Below are 19,880 nucleotides of genomic sequence, written 5' to 3'. Positions count from 1 at the left end.
CAGTAAAAATATCTCTAGTTATGAATCCAGTTTGACAATAGATCTATTATCTATATAGATCTAGTTCAAATGACACTCAGACAGTGTAGATATATTTTCTTTCTTTTGTTTCCTTAATCATTTCATTTGACCCTTTTGCTAATTATAAAAAAAAATAAAAATCTAGATCTAATGTTTTTTTTTTTTTAAATCATTATAACACTAGATTTGGCCTTTTATGAACAAACAGAACAAAAAAAAAACAAAACAACAAATAACCTGGCATAACCTGAAGTTACGGAAGTGAATCATGGACTATGGAGATTGACTGTCGATTTCTAAACAAAGCTCACAGGACCATCATTTTATAGATAATTAGCATAGATAATTTAAATAAATGACAATAATAAATTAAAAAGGAACATGTTTGCATTGAAGTAAAATTAATTCAACTAATGCCACATTAAGATTAGCTCTAGACTTATTCTAATTAAATCTACATTCAAGAAAGTAATCAAGGAAGCCGAGTCAAGTCTCTGCAGTCTCTGGTCTATTACTATTATTATTAATTCTACTATTACTATCATTTTTCATAGTGTACTACACTACTACAGTAACAGTGACAGTCTAGTAAAAAGTATTAGTATAGTGAACTCTATAGAGAGTCTAGATCTAGACTCTAGTCACTCTAGACTCTAGTGTCGTAGTGAAATGTACTTTACTCTGACTCGAGTCTAGAGTCTAGTGAGACTACCTAGTGACTAGAGTAGAGTCACTAGTGAGACTAGTGACTAGAGTAGATCTAGTCTGGATCTGCCTCTGTCAAAAGTAAAAGGCTCTGCTCTGTCACTCTCAAGCCTGTGACTGTCATCCACTCTCTGCCAGTCACAATGACAATCACGCTTGATTAAAAATAATCCTTTCTTCAGAATCAATTCTGTAGATCTAGAATCTAGATCCATGTGTTATGAATGATTTTGGAAGCCGCTTGTCTTTGCAGTTTTTACTCAACCTACTAGATCTAATCATTAGAGTTCCACTCATCATGAGTACTACTTTACTAGATCTAGAACTTGATCTATAGATCTAACTCTAAGCATTTATAACAATTCTAGATCTAGTTCTCTACCAAGCTGTAAGATCTTGAAGATGATCATATTTTATCTAGATCTAGCTAAATTTAGAACTCTAGATCTATATCTAGATTCTAGATCTAGATTTTAAATGACAATTAACAGATTGTGAATTAAACCATGTATTATTTAAATTTAATGAATAAGCCATTCAGAATGCTTAAATTTTAAGAGTAAGGATACTCATGCTGATATTCAATAATTGTGGTTGTGGTCTAAGTGGTAAGTAAATTTATGATATAGTGTATATCAGTGTTTCCAAACTCTTTCATTAACTAATGGAACACTTTTACAAATTCTAAATATTTAGCAGAATACATTTCTTATTTTTTAGAGAGATTAATTTACGTGGTGGTCTACTATTTTATTATTTTTAGGTCTAGAGTTTGGGAAACACTGATATATATATATATTATATATATATGTACATATACTGTTATTAATTATTATTATATAGAGTCTAGATCTATGTCTCTTTCAATCACCTCAGTGAACTAAACCGTTATATTGACAATAATCAATAAATAATAAAATAAAACATTATTTATGTTGCCTCAAATGATATCTGTTTTTAGCTTCTCCGATTCTAGCAAGTAAGTCTAGAGATATTTAAACACAGCTTACCATATCCAGCTAACCTAGTGGAAATATTTGAATGCTGAATTCTACTGAATATTTAAATCTAGGGCTACTACACAATACTATTCATTCAATATATATATATGTGACCTAAATCTCCTTGCTTTAAAAATCACCAACTTTAAAAAATCCACTTAGTGATGGTCTAAGTATTTTTTAATCAGTGTTATCAATATGGGCATTAATGGTGTCATCAGACCCAAGCAAAGTTTCAAGCAAGGCTCAATGCCAGAATTTAACTAGAGAATAGCTTTGTAGACTTTATTTATAAATCTTTTTTTTCTGTAGTTTGATGAAACTTGATAGATTCTTCAAAGACAAAGTTATTTAAACATTATCAGTTCCTTAATATATATACATGCATTTATCTGATCGGATAAAGATTTTTACTGTAATAGAAGACAAAATCTGTTTCTTTATCTTTAAGTATCAAATTGCTGTGTAAGAATACAACTTGAAATGTTATATATATATATAAGTAAGTCTTGTCCGTCCTTTAGTGCATACTTGCTGGTATTCACAAACGCACAAATTGATTATAAAAACATATTTCAAAAAACTTTTGTTAATGAAGTTTACACAAACATAGATCTATCCATCAGTAAATCAAATTTTACATGGATAATCTATTTTATGTAGAAAATGAATGTTGAACTACAAAAATGCATTTATAATAAGAAATCTGTTTTCCGCCATATATATATATATATATATATATATATATATATATATATATATATATATATTTACTTTTCTTCACTAGAATAGAAAATGAGCTTTGTCAAGAAAATGCTCAATCAACGAGGCATGGGTGATGTAACACAAGCAGCTCAGTCACAAGATCATGGCCTTGGCCTTATGCATTTAAGAAAACTGTTTGCTGAATTTCGTAACCCTCCATCAAGACCAACCCCAAAAAATCAAGAAGACAAGCTATACAGCATGCTACCTCTTTTCATCAAGGTTAAAACTAGTTTTTCAAAGCCTTTATAATTATTAAATTTTTAGTTAAAAATAGAAAATAATATGTGTAGTGCTTTTGATATCTTGTTTTGTTTGCTATAAGTGTTTTTTTTTTTTTTTTAACATTATATTTTTGGTTCACTATTTCTCAGAACCAGAAGATTTAGCATTACTTTCTTAGGTGTATTCTTCCAGTTTTTATTTGATTTTAGCTTTTAATAACCCAAAGTGTTTAAAATAAAATTGTTTTTTTTTACAAAGCTTTTATCAACTCATTCTTTCTGTCTGTCAGTCCAAAAGTTTGTATGCATTATTTCTCAACCACCCACTCACGTATTAAGCTGAAATTTTGCACAATATTTCTTTTACCTGACAACACAAATAACAACACAATAAATTTAAAAAATTAACCAATTAGTAAACTAATGGTAATGAATTATTTTGTTTGGTATTTCAAATAAGAGAAAGAAATTGGTTGTACTAGCTGAATTAGTTCCCTTTATAGATTGTCGTCTCAGGCTTAGTGAACCCAAACATGAAATAGAAACAATAGATAACCATACAATCTTCCATGTTCTTAGACTCTTTGCTAATAGAGTGGTTACCGCATTGGCTGAGAAGACTTTAGCCCAAAAGTTGGAATTGATATTGTTCCCTTTTTTTAAAAATAATTTGAAAAGTGATCACCCAGATACCCTGTTCTTTCTTCCCTACCCCTTTCCAACTGGTCCAGACAAGTGATAGGATCATAGCATGTTAAGAAAGTTAACAGCATGAAATTGCGATAAAAAAAAAAAAATTGGTAAAAAATATTTCTAATAAAACAGATTTATTATTGTTAGTCAAGATCTATTATTTAATTACATGACTGATCCAAACTAATTGATACATGTAATATAAGCTTTTTTTTTTTTTAAAGTATTTTTTTTTTTGTATTTTGCATGTCTTTACATATAGTCATTAAGAGCCAAATTTAATTTTAGGTATTTGAAAATACACATGCTAATGAAATGACAGAAAAATGGAATGATATACTCCAGTTCTGTAGTCATGTGTCAAAGCTTATGGTAACAGAGATTAGAAGAAGAGCTTCTAATCAATCCACAGGTTAGTAAATACACTAATGAAAGATACGGAGAAAAAAAAACAACAAATCAAACAGCGTTTTGAAAAACTTTTTTGTGGACTATAAAAATACATTTCAAAATAGTTTTTAATCAGCTTTTTTCTGTAAACACTATTTAATAGATGTCAAGATTAAGTGAAATTTTCACTCTTTTAACATTTCTCTTTTTATTACTTTTATTGTGAAATATATTAGATTTAATTATTTAATTTTTAAAACAGAAGCAGCAAGCTGTGCCATCGTTCAGCTTCTTGAGATGGAGTCACCAGTGGAAAATGGAAACGGATGGACATTATTGACTGCTGTAAACCTTTTGTCACTGGGAGGAAACACTCTGATTGATTGCATGACTGCTGCATCTCTACCATCCACATTAGTTAAATGTCTTTATTTGTTCTTTGACTTACCTCCTATTGAAAATGAGGACCAACTACAACCAGGATGTCAGTTTACACCTAAGGAAAGAAGAATCTTATTACAGAAAGTTTTTGTACAGGTAACATTGACTTCTATTTCAAATTATTTGCGAGCTTAGAATGTGTGACATGGTCCCATGTCATGTTATTCAAATATAATGGGCAAGGATTGATCCGAAGCATTGGACTGAGGTGTATATATTTGCAAATACATGCATCACTGAGCAATAAATGATGTTTTTTTTTTCACATTATTTCAAATTTTCATATAACAAATCTATATATATAATTCTCCTCTTCCCTCAAGAGTTTGGACGAGAAGAAGAAGTAAAGGAAAGATCAATCTCTTATTTCTGTGGATAGTCACGTCACGAAAAAACGAGAGGGGGGCAGAACAAGTGGGTATTCACACGTCGATATGGATGGCTGCGCACTGGACTGTCAAACCCTGCCCCCTCTCATCCCCCTCCGTCCCGTGGGAGGTTTGGACTAGGAAGTTAACTATTGTCAACTCTGAAGGAACATCCGAAACATGTAAAACATTTTACAAACACTAAATAGCAGAGCCAGACTTAACCATTGTGACCAAGAAGTCATGGAAAGAGAACAAGTAATCTACTATGTATATTCTGTGGCATTTTACGTCTCGAGAGACGATCTTTTCCCTTTGCAACTTCTTGTGCGACTAAAGAGACCAATCCTTGATACAGAGCTGCGATCGCAGGTTGGGCATATATAATCACCAGGCTCCGTTGCATTTTCACCCTTCTTTATGCTTCTGTTGTATATGACATCTGCAATCCGTGACCCTTCCTTTATGCTCTCTCTACATGTGGATCTATCCAGTGCCACCTCTTCCCAGTTGCCAGTGTCGATTTTGAAGAGCTTCATGTCGCGTTTGCATACATCTATAACGTTAAAGTGGGCGACCAGTGGGTCTCCTGCCTTCTATTAGATAGCCATACAGGATGTCCCGTGACTAATTAGCAGGGCCGGACTCAAACATTGTGGGGCCCTATATGAAACGAATTTCGCGAGGCCAAGTTTGGGTAGGGATGCGGATAATAAGTGAAATTTAAGAGTTTGTATTAGAAAATAAATTCGTCTATGCATTTTATTCATTCTTTACTACCTACAGAATTACTTTTTGAGCCTTGCGTGTAGCAAAGTCATACAGTATATCATAATAATTCTGTTTCCTACATAGATCAAGCTCAATAGCAAGAATCACCAAATGTTTCAATCTATCTTTGAGAATTGTTGACCTCAAGTAATTCTTCATTAGTTTGAGTAATTCTTCATTAGTGATAATAAGTGAAATTTGGACTGTCATTTGGATTTATCAAACCCAGCCCACTCCCATCCCCCTTTGTCCTGCAGCGACCAAGAAGTCATGGAAAGAGAACAAGTAATCTACTATGTATATTTACAGGTCACTATATAGCAGGGCCGGACTTAACCCTTGTGGGGCCCTATGCGAAACAGATACACCTATTGACAGGATGGTGCAGGAAATATGTTTTAAGTTATAAAATGGTTTAATTTAATAATTTATACACCTTGAATTAGTACGGGTCATATGAAAGGGGCCCACTGCAGTCGCATAGGTTGTAGTGGCCTAAGGCCGGCCCTGCAAAATAGCGGCGTATGCTACACCGCCGGTCAACTAGTTTATTTTAATTCAGTTAAGCTGGATCTTATTTTTTAGTGTGGTTAGAACCACCAATGCAAGTGTTGATGACAAAATGGACAGAAAAATAAAATATACATGGCTGATATGAATTCAAAAGGCACAACGCAGACTAGTAAAAAAACAGTAACTAAAAATTGTGTGAAAATATTAATCAAATGCAAGCACTAATAAAGCTGTACAAAGAAAAGGAAATTCAGTCATATCACTCTGGATTGCTTTGGTAAATCTGTGCTGTTATCTTTAAAGTTGCTATCACTTGGTTCATCAGATATCTGCTTGACTTTGCCAATGTGTTATTCTAGGGGTGGGGGTGGGAGTGGCTTTATAGTAGAGGGGGATAACCAGTTGGGTAAGCATCCCTTATTATGGATTTTCGTCTTCAAGTTTAAGACATTTGTTGAAATCTAATCTAAAATACAACATTGAGATAAACAAAAATGATTCGATAATGTGAAAATAATATCCTAGTGAAGTGTTATAAATTGTCAGCTTTTTAAAAATTTATTTATGCATTTTGTTATATAGATAAATATTCCACATATTCTTCTTCTAGGTGCTGGTCAGATTATGTAATCACACATCTCCTTCAGAAGAGCTTGCTCGTAAAGATGACCTAAGCCTTCTGTTCAGTGCTATAACTAGCTGGTGTCCAAAATGCAATATTATGTGGAGACAGAGTGCCGGTGAAGTCTTGGTAACACTGTCACGTCATGGGCTGACACACCATGTTGTCAACTACATTCATGGTATTTGTCTTTTGAAAACTTGTTCTTAGTTTTGTAACAATGACTAGCATTGTATTGTTAACTGCTTATACAGTACATGGGCATAGTTGAATAGTTTTCTTCCTTTTTTTTTTATGCTTATATTCTATGCTCACCCCCCGTCAATTCTATAGATGCTGTTAGGGAGTTCTGGATTAGTTTCTACATACAATTATATGCTACTTTATTCTTCCTTTTTTAAAGGAAACTCATTAAAATTAAAATTGGTGAAAAGAAATTAGGTTGAATCCAAAATATGTAGATTCTAATAGTATGCAAATCACACATCTTTTTCCCTTTTGAAAAAAAATTTGACTTGTGGCTGGTGCAGAATGGACCATACATTAAACCCACACTAACCTATGAATATTGAAGTTTTTTAAAACCTAAAAATGAGCTCACTAATTAAAACATGGAGATAATACAATAACTAGGAAAATTAAAAGAAAACCATTTGGCTCATAAATCAGCTACTAGAAACAAACAAAAGTAAATTAGAACAAACTCCAACTCAGCATTCTAGGCTTGTAGAACAAGCAAAAGATAATACACATACTAAATTAAACAGGACTCCACTTAACATGCAGGATGTTCACAGTACAAGTGCAAGTCCCCTGAATACCTGAGAGTCTTTACACAGATTTGAATTCTTTTCTTTTTACAAATAAATTAATTGAATTTTTAAGAAGACTACTGTCTTTTAGATTTACCACAGAAAATATATATGCTACTTTGGCAATATTCAAAGCAACGATGCCAGTTGGCTTTAATTTATCCTTCTTCAACGACAGCAGAGAGAAGGAATACAGCAAATCCTAAACTTTAAAAAAGTTAATTAACCCTTACCTCTCTAAATTTCTTCTTGATCATAATGACCTCCACCCTGCACTAGTACACACAATCACACTCTTAATGGGCATATGGACACAGAACAAAGCTTCTTTACAATGCTCTGAATGAAAGCAAAAAAAAAAAAAAAATCTGTAACTTCAAAGAAGCTGATTGAGTAACCAGAGTAAAAGATACATAAAACAAACAAAACCAACAACAAAAAACAACATTGGTAATCTGAGCCAAATATGAAACATACAACATAAATCTTTTGAACACCTGGTACAGCAAGACAATTAAACCCTAATGCCTCCACAATGAATGTTGAATGGCCATTAAAGTTAGCTAACGAAAAAAAAATAATCTACACAAAATTGACAAGAGTCATTGGTTCAAGATCCTATAGTCTAGACAGGGTTCGTAGCCACCTTGAAAACCTGGAAAACACCTTGAATTTCATATTAAATTCAAGGCCTTGAAAAAGCCTTGAATTTCGTAAGAAATTGTGAAAAAACCTTGAATTTTAAAACTGGACCTTGAGTTCTTTCCCTCCCGATACCTGGTGTTTATTTTCGTTTTTTTTCCCGGTTACATTGAGCTGACCAGTGACGACGCGTCTACACCGCCTTTCACCCACTTGTGAAGCGCGACCTCGTGATTGAAAACGACCTTGGCTCAAGCAAGCATTTCACTTAGCACTATTTTCCTTTCACTGTTACGACTGAAGACGCGCTAGATCTAGTCTGTAGTGACTATTGTCTATAACTAGAGCAATTAGCAGCCTAATGTGAAGGCTACACCCCTTCGGGCCCTCCCTCGCCGAAAATCTTCTTGTTGTAACAGTAAGAGTGACTTCGCGTGGAAAGTCTGTAGGCCTATATCATCTTATCTTTGTGTCTTTCTGAGTATTTTATTAGATTTTGTATTAGGAGATTATGATTCAGTGTTTAAGTATAATTGCTACCGGTACTTTACTTTTGAGTCTTCTCACGATCCATCCTTCTCATCTAGCTAGAAATAGTATCTATATTTAGATCTAAGTTAGATCTAGTTATGATAATTCGCGCTTAACCTGAAAACTCCGTGAATTTTAGTTAATTTAAGGATCTAGATCCAGGTACATCTAATCATCTAATGTCTGGATTGCTCTAGAAATACGCTAGATTCTAGATTTACGCTAAATCACTAGATAGAATCTAGTGAAGAAAATTCTCTCACAGCCGTTAGAAGTCTGCGAAGTTTAGTGACATTGAGTTAGAATCTATAGAGTCTAAATCTACGATAGATTCAGTGAAGATAATTCGCACACAGCCGTGAAAAGTCCGCCAATTTAGTGACTTAATTAGATCTAGACTGTAGAAGCAGTGACAGCCGTGAAAAGTCCGCGAAGTTAGTGACTTAGATCTAGACTCTAGATTTACGGTAGATTCAGTGAAAATAATTCTCTCACAGCCGTGAAAAGTCCGCCAATTTAGTGACTTAATTAGATCTAGACTGTAGAAGCAGTGACAGCCGTGAAAAGTCCGCAAAGTTAGTGACTTAGATCTAGACTCTAGATTTACGGTAGATTCAGTGAAAATAATTCGCACATAGCCGTGAAAAGTCCGCGAATTTTAGGGACTAGATTTACGGTGATTCAGTGAAGATAATTCGAAAAAAGTCCGCGAATTTAGTGACTTAGACTTAGATCTAGACTTAATTTACGCTAATCCAATTGAATAGAGTGAAGATAATTCTCTCTTAGCTGTGAAAAGTCCGCGAATTTAGTGACTTAAATTAGAGTCTAGATCTACTGTAGATTTAACTAAAATATTTCGCACACAGCTGTAGAAAAGCCAGTATAGTTATTTTGGTTGTAATTTACTTAAAACTGATGGAAAGCAAGTCAACTGGTATAGTAAGAATGAAATATTATTTTTACAAATCTATGTCAATTTAAGAAAATTTTTAACTTCAGATTGCGACAGTTTTAGCTGAATTACAACTCATATTTTTTAAAAGTTATTCTTCTGTAGTGCAAGCTTGTTTGTGTTTTCTAATGTATTAAAAAGTTGCATTTAAATGCTTAGGAACACTAGAGATTAATTTTTTAAATTTTTTTTTTGGAGGTATGATTTCAACTTATCAGCATACATTTTAATGTGGGTTTTTAAATTTAAAATTTATATATATATATTGTTCTTTTTACATATTTATGTCATATGTATGTAAATATATATACATATATATTGCTTGCTATGGTGCGATGCATACCTTGAAAATCTAAAACTCTACCTTGAAAACCTGGAAAATACCTGGAAAATCATTCATGAAATTGGCTATGAACCCTGTCTAGAATAAACTGAGAGCAAATTGCAGCTTGTGTGTACATAAATAGATTTTGGGAAATACAATCATAAACATTGAACCCCCCTGCAAAGTAAAGATAAAATGAAAATCAAAACCCTTACTGAAAAGCATTAAGGATCCCAACTAAAGACGTTTTTTTTAAATAAGTTTGTCACTACCATCATATTACAACTTAGAATGCAGCTCCTCCAAGCATTTTCTAACATAGGGAAACAAAACAAAAAAAAAAATGATCATCAACTGATTATCAGATCTGTGATGCACCTTTTACTCTACTCACAGTAAAAAGTACTGGAATAACAAATGTAAACCAATTCAAGGACCAGTGTAAAGAGACACAGACTTCATTCATATATTTTTTTCATTTAGAGTATTGCAGATACTCTTAATAACACACAAATCATTTCCATTTTGCGTTTCAAATTATTCCATACCTCATCAGTCAAGTTTTGAAATCACACTTTATGGTAACATGGCATGGAGTGTAGGGATTCAACTGCTCAGCAGCAAAAAGTTGGTTTGAGCAAGAACTACCTGGCTTGTAACATGTTGTATTATATACATGGTATTTGGGCTGTGGAAACATTTTCTAGTTATATGTGAACTAGCTCAACAAAACTTATGAACTTGTTTTTTTTTTTTTGTTTTTTTTACTAAAATAGCAACAACGAAATCAAATCTAATCATTAATTAAAACTTAATTTTTGAGTTTTATTATTATTATTTATTATTATTTATTAATAAGAAAAAAAAAAAAAAATTTGCCTTTCTAAAGAATAAAAAATTTCATTATCTAGAGGTAAACAATATTTCCTGAATTCTTATTAAAAACATGGATTTAAATGTTGTATCAAAGAATTTTTTGCAGATTAATCACATCATTCTGCAAGGTAACAATTATATTGATTATGGCATGAACATAAAGAAGATTTTATACATTTGTTTTCTCTTTAGAAAAAGGTTGTGTGCGACATTGTATTGAGAACATGCAACGTGCTCAAGATCTCTCTCCTTTAGAATTAGTCGAAATGTTTGTTACAGTTTTCTGTTTCCTGAAAGATTCCAGTGATGTATCACAACTCTTGTTGGATGATTTTCGAACATGTCAGGGCTATGTATTTCTCTCCGAGTTTCTTCTCAAGTGAGTTTATGATAAAAACATGCACTTATTTAAATCCATTTTATTTGTGTGTATTGTAACATTATGTCTTCACATGAAAAATTAATACTATTTTATGTTTATTCTAGAGATAGTTTTATTTATTTATTTAAAATTTTTTTTATTTAAAACAACAACAACAACAATATTATTAAGTAACAATACCCCACTTGTCATTTCTTATAAAACCCATTTATTTTTCAGACTTGACCAAGAAAGCGCTGAGGAATCAATACAGGCTCTTAGAAATTTAGTCCTCTTAGTAGGCTCACTAACCACTTGTGGGTTTTCTGAAATGAAACCCAGTCATAGCAACACAGGCTCACTCTTTCAAATGCCTGGTTTTGCAGTTCCTAGTCCCTCTGGAAAAGGTGATTTCTAGTTCTATGTGCTTAGGTATTGTGTTTTGTGTACCTGTTATTTTGTTTGAAGCTTACAAGTGGTGATTCTAATATTGTTTTAACATCAAAGATAACTGATGAATCTAAACAATAGCTAATATTAAATTTGTCCTTACTGTTCAACATTTGAAGATACAGTAATACCTTTTTGATAGTTTTATTATGCCTAGGCAGCATCAAACTAAGCTAATAGTTGTTAGATGTATTGTACATGTACTTTAAATGAAAGAACACATCGTGGGTTACTTTTGACTATAAATCTAAAAATGGCAGAAGTAGAGAAAGATACGCTCGTGATCCTTTCTAGAGCACAGTGCATACAAGATTTTCAGTCAGTTGGGCAATGCTTAGAAGTGTCAGTTAGAGAAGATAGGCTAATGCTTCCTGCAACATATTTGCATTATGAACTATGGCCTGCTTTATTAACACACAGAACTGACAAAAAATAAGATTAGAAAGCTTTAAATGTGTTTATTCTTCCAGTACTGGTAAATAGCTAGCATTAAAAAGGTCACTAATGTAAATATATATTCATTTTAAATTACTTTATCAGCTTGATACAGTTGGCTGAAGCTATATAGTAACATACAGTACCAACAAAATCAAACATAACTTTTAGACAGTATGTATACTTTATCACGTGTTCAATTCTTCTGAAATGCCATTTTATAAATGAGCTTTTAAATAGTAAAATGGTTCATTGAAACAGTTCAATTATTTTGATTCTAAGATTTTATTATTATTGAGTATGTTGTAATATTGTAATTTTTTAGTTCCTATATTTTTGTAATATGTTGTGGGTATTGTGTCTTCCACTAAGTTTTGGGTTGAAAAAGATGTACAAGTTTTTTTTAGACATCACAGTAACATCAATACTGTTACTAACAATGTCTTTTCTCTCTGACTCACACATTTTGTCTTGATCTTTAAATGTTTTCATTTTCTCAGTGGTGTAAAAATACTTTTTTTTTTCTTTACAAAGAAAATTATTCTCAAACAATTTAAAAAATGAGTTTTTATTAAAGCACTGAGTAATAGATGATATCTCTCCAAATAAATAGAGAAAAAGCCCCCCCCCCCCCTTTTTTTTTTTGTTGTCCATATTGGTTGTTATTTGATATAAAACGATTAATATAATTATTATTTTTTAAAAATGTTTTTGATGGTGTGATATTTTCAATGCTGTCATAATTGTTTCTAAATGAAAAGTGGTTTGAGTGCTGGGACAAGTCCCAAAAAAGCTGCACAATCTGGGAGAACACTGCACTTCCCTGTGGTGGAGGTCTGAGCAAGCTTTTACAGCATAGTGCCGAATAGGCCACTATCCTGCTGTCTCATATTTCTCACAGCTATGGCCAAACTTTGACTTTGAAAGTCAGATTGACTATAATTATCCACCTCAGCATTACTACTAGAACAATGACAATATAGTTGCAAACATGAACACCATTTACATACACAAACACATGACCAGCTCTTTATGAATTAGGCTTCTATGTATTTCTCTGATGACAATTGACCCAGATTGAATGTTGTTCAATTATATTTAGATGTATCTGCAATAAATATTGTTTGTTATGTTTTTTATTAATCATTTTGTTTTGTTTATCTAGTTTATATTTTATCTGTTTTATTGTGTGTTGGTAACTTTAACATTAAGAACCAGACAATAAATGAAGTTCTTAATCAACTTCTAGACATAGAGTTTGAAAATATTCATTGAACTTGTACTTTGGTCTACAGAGAAGACAATTAAAAATAAAACTAAAAAATATTCAGATCAAGGTGTAGTATATTTTGATTTTCAGAAAGTCTCATTACAAATACAAACAGCTTTTCTTGTTAACAATGTTGCATTTTTGTTAAAAACCTAACTTTTGTTCAAGTTTGTGCAGAGTTGCCTTATATCTAAATGGTCTAATTATTGCTATTTATCATGAACTATTCACATATTATCAATGGCAGTGCGTGGGTTGGCATTGTAAGAGACCAAAATGCTATTCTCATCATTTCTATCTTAGAGTTCTAAGAACTTAATAAACTGGTGTAGCTAAACAAAATTGTTGCTGGTCCCAGTAGAATATACCTTGTAAGTGAAGGTGAATAGTGCCTTTACTTTTCCTCTTTGCAATGCCATTGGTATTTAACCACAACTCTACATTTCACTTTGTGTTAATTTGCTGCACTAAGATTTTTTTTTTTTCTCTTTATCATATTTTGTTTGTTTGTTCCAACTTTTGGCTTGCTTAGAAACTAATTTTGGGCTTGTTGGGAAAAAACTAATAATGGGCTTGCTGATGACCATCTTATTTTACTAACAAGTTGACTTCTATAACTCATATTGTACAAAAACAGTTTACATTTAAATGATCACTTTTCTTGTTTCTAGTTTTCTATGTCTTACTTTTCAATTCTAGTTGTCAGATACAGTTGTAGATCTAGTTGTGTGACAACATTATATTAGTATTTTTTTTATACAGAAAAACTTTAAAAAATTTCTGGTGTTTTAAAGAAACTTTTCTTATTATTAATCATGCACTCAACTTGGTTGCCATTAAAAAATATATATTTTTTTTTTTTACTTTTTTTTTTGTGAGTTTCATGCTGCATTTTGAACAATAGTTAAATGGTTCTGCATTTTTTTGGTTTGAATTAAAGAAATGGTTCTTTTATTTAGCATGTAGTGCCTCAAAACTTATAAAGTATTTATAACATTTAATTAGAGGTATTAATACAAATTAATAATATGAAAGGATGGACTATGTATTTCTTATATCTCCAAATACTTAGTCAATTAAACTACTAAATAATTAAATATATACTTTGTTTAATATGTTTCTATTTTAAAAATTCTCATTAGTAGGGTAGTGATTATTTTATCAGCCATAGAATAATAGATGTAAATAGTACAACATAATAGAGTTACTGGGTTTAATCTAATAAAAAAAAGTTAATTAGTTGTTATCCGCTGTTATCCAGTTGGGGCCGTTGATCTCCCAACCATTTCTCTCCATTCCTCTGTGATGGCTTCTCTTGTAGTCAATACAAGTTCTGTAGGACAGTTTTTTTTTTTTCTAAAAAAATTACTTTAAATATTATATAGCATAAAAAACAGACTATCAGAAATTGTATATATATATATATATATATATTTATATGTTACAAGTTTTTGTTAATAAATTTGATTTATACTTTATGAGATTCTACATTATTTATTTTTTTTATAGTTTTCTAGCATTTTTTTTCATTTGTGTTTGTTTGCTATTTTCATGACAGTCATACGTTCAATGTTTCTGTTGATCTCTCCCTCAGGTGTTAGTGTGAGAAACATTCAAGCTTTTCAAGTTCTCCAGTCAGTCTTCCTGAAAGTAAGTTGTGTCAAAACATAAAAGTTTGTACTTCCACTAGAAATGATTAGTGTGACATTTTTCTCTTGTTCCTCCAGTCCAGCACCAGTCACTTATGTAGTACCATCCTGGATGTCATCAGCAGTATCTATCATCAGGATAATGCAAATTACTTCATCCTAGAGTCCCAGCATACCCTGCCACAGTTTGCAGAAAAAATTTTCCTCAAGCCTAAAGACATTCAGGTACATTTGTCTTTCCTTATTCAGGTTAAAGACAAACCAAATCTGTTATTTAGATATTAGCATCTAGTAAATGAGACATTTAGAAATAAGGGAAATGCAAAGAATTGTGTTACAATGGTTTCAAAACTTTTTATTGAGTCGGAGCCATGTTGAAACTATTAAGATGGACCTGCAAACCCTGTACATTGTACTTATAAAAAAATGATAAGGCAAGTTTGGCTACAAATAAAACTAGGTGATTCCCAGTGATCTTAACCCATAGGTCAGGAACCATTTGTAGCAAAGATTATCTTTTGTCAAAGTAGTCTTTTAACTAATTGAAAATTAAACAATTAGAAGTAACAAGATAATAAAACACTAACTCCTACTTATAAATAAAATAAATGTATATTTTCATAACACTATTTTGACAAATAATAAAACTTTATATATATTAATGTTACTAAATATTGAAAAAAATTGTTGACCTTTGCAGTATTATTTTTAGTACAATGTATACAATGTATTGGTTTAGAAAAGGTGTGTGTATATAAAAAAATGAATTGCATTTTAATTTGAAAAACAAATAGTCCTTCTTTTAGAATGACATAAAAGTAGTAGTTTTAACTTATTTTTAGCAGGCTTCATAATATGGGGAAATCTCATTTTTTAAAGTGCTTTTAGTTTTTTGAGATTGACATGACACAAAAATAATGTTACTTCTTCACATTTAGGAGAAGTTTTTTGAAACTACAGAAACAACTAAATATCATTATTATAAGACAATACAAATTGAAATAAAAGAGAAACAAAACATTAAAAATGTATGCGTTAAGTACTTTAAATATAAATATATTACAAACCATTTTGTTTGTTCTCTGTTTGTTTCCAGATTAAGTTTTTGGAGCTGTTGGAGTTCCTAGTGTTCAATTTGAACTTTGTTCCATGTAAAGAGTTGATTAGTCTCAGTATTCTCATCAAGTCTCAGCAGTATGTACTTTTAAGTTTTCATTATCTACTTCTTATGGCTTTAACTATTTCTTTCCATTGTAAACACTTAGAAATTCCTGTCCATGAGATTTATAACATTCTAAAATTGCTTTCTTTTGTGTCATCCTCAGTCATTCATTTGTTTGTGTTAAGTAATTAACAAATATAACAGATTGTGACTAAATACTGTTAATAACTAAATCTGTTCAGCCACCAGCAGGCAATGTTTTCTTGACATTTCATTGCAGTAAACGAGCTTTACTAGTGTAGATGGTTCCAATTGAAATATTGTTACTGCTAACTCAATTAGTTGTTGTCTAGCAGTCTGTTTACTAACACCTTGAACTAACTTTTTATATATCATTGGAAAGGAACAACTTGTAGCAACTTTTGAACAGTCTTTTTATACTTCGAATATTAAGATTTAATGTGACTTCCATTAAATGTTGTAATGTAAAAATAAGTTAACAAATATCAAACTTTGATTGTAGTTAGTGTGTCTGCAAAGAGAAGTTAATAAACAAAAAGGTTCCTTCTCAGTGAGCCTGACTTATTATTGGATTATTTAGCAACTTGAAATAGAAAAAAACAATTTGTGGTAGGGTGCATGTAAGGAACTTCAGAATTATTCACTGTCCCAAAATGTAAAGGACTGGGGATGAGTTCTTTACTACATACATACAGCTCGATAGTCTAGGGTATGATTCTCATATGCAGACATTTACAGGTATAAATATTATAAATTACCACTCAACGAAGGAGTATAAAATTAGTATTTATTTACAGCCAACTGCAAGTTACTCATATAATATTGAATGCATAATAATCAGTTACTGAAATACTAAATGTGCCCTAATTAATACTACAGGGCGCTTAGACTAGATTTATTTAACAAAGGCCATCAATGCCACATAATATTACTCCCAAATAGTTCGTTCACACACATAGCAAGAATAATAATACAAGTTATAACATCTCCTTACGCTAGGCATAAAAACTGGTAAACAAACACAAGCACCCTACTCAGACCAGGTCAGCTCTCCAACTGCTAGACTGACCGCTAGAAAACCTTATTGTCCCCCCTTGATAAAAACAATTCACAAACCAATAAAATAAACAAACACACACACAATCTCACATCTTACCCCCCCCCCCCCCCCCATCGCTCTTGACAGTGCACTGGTCCAAAGGATTAAAAAATTACTTTTATGTTTTAACTAGAGATGGGAAATGAAACGAACCCGAACCGAACACACCGAACTCGAACTTCACTTATAACCGAACCGAACCCGAACTTTGAAACTGCTCGGTACGAACCGAACCGAACGAACCCTCCTTATCTTAACCGAACTAATTTTGCAATTTCTACATTCTTTTTTTTTTTTAGTTTAATAATAATAATAATAAAATACTTAAATATTTTATTTTAATTCTAATGATTCCATTATCCAAACATGGGACAGATAAAGGGGGTGGGGGTATTTTGAAACTAAAGAAAAATAAAAGCGCGCGCCATGGGTTTTTCCATTCGTGCCGACTCTCCCTGCCCCTGAATTGTCGCGGTCTGTTTGCAATATTTCTTTTGAACCGATTAGCCCGCCCTCTCAGTAGATCTAATAAGTAGAAAGTCAATCTTAAAATATTGTCACTTCTATTGAAATGGCTGTTAGTTGAGAGTAGAATATTTTTGGACGACTATAGAGTGTAGATATAAATCTTCAATAAGTTCATATGTATTCTAGTTTAAAATACATTTAATTATCTTCTTTTCATAGTAAAATCAGTTTAAAACGGAATCTCTTTTATTAATATTTAATATTAGAACTATTTAAAAAACGTAATATTTAATTACTAAATAACGGTATTTACATTTCTTTTTAGTGGTGTATGTTTAAAAATTGTGAAGTATTCTGTATAGGAATATTATTACTATTATTCTGGTTTGCATTATTGATTATCAGTATTTTTAATGCACGGGTGTGGGGATGGCGAGTACCTCGAATTGGGAGGGGTGGAAGCAACTTCCTGACAAATAGTGGGTGCTATAGAGTGTGTGTGTGTTTCCTGGCGGCGGTAAGATGAGGTTAAGCGATTGATTGGTGAATGCATTGATGAGGATGATGAAATTTGAGTAATGAAAATGTGAAACGGCTGACAATTTTGAGAAATGAAAGTGTAAATACATTGTTTTGTTGAGAGCTAGATTTCGTTTAAATATCAGTATATTTCATTAATATTACATCTATATCTCAAGTTAAATATGTGAATATTGTAATAACAGTTAAGCTATATTGATCTGCTCGCATAAGAAATTTCTTTTAAAGTTTAAGTAAAAATATAAAACGTCTTTATTGGTTCAATAAACTTCAATTATACCAGCTGTTGGTAACCGACAAATCAACTAACAAATAAAGGGGGCGTCGAAATAAATGTTTTTTTTTCAGTGTAACTTATCTGAATATTAGCAAAATTATATGTTTAAAAATTAAAATATATTAAGTAGGAATATCTTCTAATAAGACCTTGTTAAATGTAGACTGCTTTTGCGAGGCGCGTATGCAACAATGTTGGTCAAAACGTTTTGAAGAACACATTTTAAAACATCTCCACTAGTGTGATTCTTCTGGATTTTTTGTCTCATAATAGTCGAATTTCTTCCGTTTAGTGCTATTCATTATAATGACGACTTATGTAGGAAAAAAAAGTTCGCGACAGAGACGTCTTAACACGAAGAATATTTTTGAAAAAGATCACGCTTATTACAGATGTACGTGTGCAATATGTAGGCCTACCTAGAATGTCCCTCACATAATACTATTGGTCAGGGCTGCTTCTTTATTACTAGATTTAATATGGCCCTCGACTTTTTAAAAAAATAAGATGACTAGTGTGTTCTGTAAGAAAACATAAATATAAGCTTTTTAAAAATTCTCTCTTCTTACTATGAGATAAAGTTTAGTATACGCTTAGCGCCGCGTCCCGCCCGGAATTAAACCCCTTGCCGACTTGAGCGAAAACCTGCCGCATCTTCAATTCTATCTCCATGAAGAAACTTTTACAACGCTTATAATTTATGTAGGCAACATTATTTCGGGAAAAAAAACTGACCATAGGCCTATTATATATAGGTGTGAGACACTGACTCATTAAGACATTTTTTACAACCCTTGAAATTTATGTAGGCAACATTATTTTGGAATGAGTATTGCCCATAGGCCTATTATAGGTTGCAAAGTATTTGTTTTATGAAAAATGCAAATGAAAGTGTTTTTATCTAATAGGCCACATTTCATTAAGCCTAATAACTTAATTTCGCTATTACATAATTTCATAACATCGAACCGAGCCGAACCTGAACTTTGGACCGAACCGAACCCGAACTATACTCGTCATCGAACCGAACCGAACCCGAACTTAAATCTGACCGAACCGAACCCGAACTTTAAAAGTTGGGTTCGATTCCCATCTCTAGTTTTAACCGCTAATAAATTTTTATGTTTTTAAATGGCTGCATAAAGACTTGCACATTTTTCTTTAATCGATTAAAGCCTGTGCCCAGCTTTATATAGGTAAGTATCATAAGATTTTTCTCAATAAATTATATATGTTGTGTGACTGTATTGGTAACCTAACAAATCCAGCAAAAAAAAAACAAAAATTACACGAAAAGTATATTTTAATAGAATCTAAATTTTGAAGTACACCACTTTGGTCAAATAAGTAAGAAATGAAATTTTTCCAAAGTCAGTAAATCATTGACATATTTATTAAGGTAGCGATTTGTAAACTATTGTCACTATTTAACTAACAAATTCTTTTTGTATTAAATACATCAGGATTTGTTTTAATCATAAATCTCTTTTTTC

General features: G+C 31.8%; 1 protein-coding gene across 4 annotated transcripts in view; it reads left to right on the top strand.

Annotated features, from left to right (window-relative positions):
- Positions 1-269: 269 nt before the first annotated feature.
- Positions 270-19,880, top strand: part of LOC106056729 (WD repeat and FYVE domain-containing protein 3-like) — a 71,914-nt gene continuing 52,303 nt past the window's right edge. The window contains exons 1-12 of one of the 4 annotated variants that reach the window (XM_056020145.1): positions 270-520; positions 1,095-1,334; positions 2,515-2,714; positions 3,698-3,821; positions 4,062-4,336; positions 6,503-6,695; positions 10,848-11,034; positions 11,257-11,423; positions 13,197-13,238; positions 14,766-14,821; positions 14,899-15,045; positions 15,917-16,014. In XM_056020145.1, coding sequence (XP_055876120.1) covers positions 2,523-2,714; positions 3,698-3,821; positions 4,062-4,336; positions 6,503-6,695; positions 10,848-11,034; positions 11,257-11,423; positions 13,197-13,238; positions 14,766-14,821; positions 14,899-15,045; positions 15,917-16,014 — 1,481 coding nt within the window. In that variant the 5' untranslated portion in view covers positions 270-520; positions 1,095-1,334; positions 2,515-2,522. Of the gene's footprint in view, positions 1,335-2,514; positions 2,715-3,697; positions 3,822-4,061; positions 4,337-6,502; positions 6,696-10,847; positions 11,035-11,256; positions 11,424-13,196; positions 13,239-14,765; positions 14,822-14,898; positions 15,046-15,916; positions 16,015-19,880 lie in introns of all 4 variants that reach the window. The other 3 variants (XM_056020144.1, XM_056020146.1, XM_056020147.1) reach the window with 3 other exon arrangements.

The sequence above is a fragment of the Biomphalaria glabrata genome, chromosome 2 (assembly GCF_947242115.1).
Source record: "Biomphalaria glabrata chromosome 2, xgBioGlab47.1, whole genome shotgun sequence".
Classification (NCBI taxonomy): domain Eukaryota; kingdom Metazoa; phylum Mollusca; class Gastropoda; family Planorbidae; genus Biomphalaria; species Biomphalaria glabrata.
The sequence above is the reverse complement of the archived record's forward strand: the minus strand, read 5'-3'. Positions and strand labels throughout refer to the sequence as shown.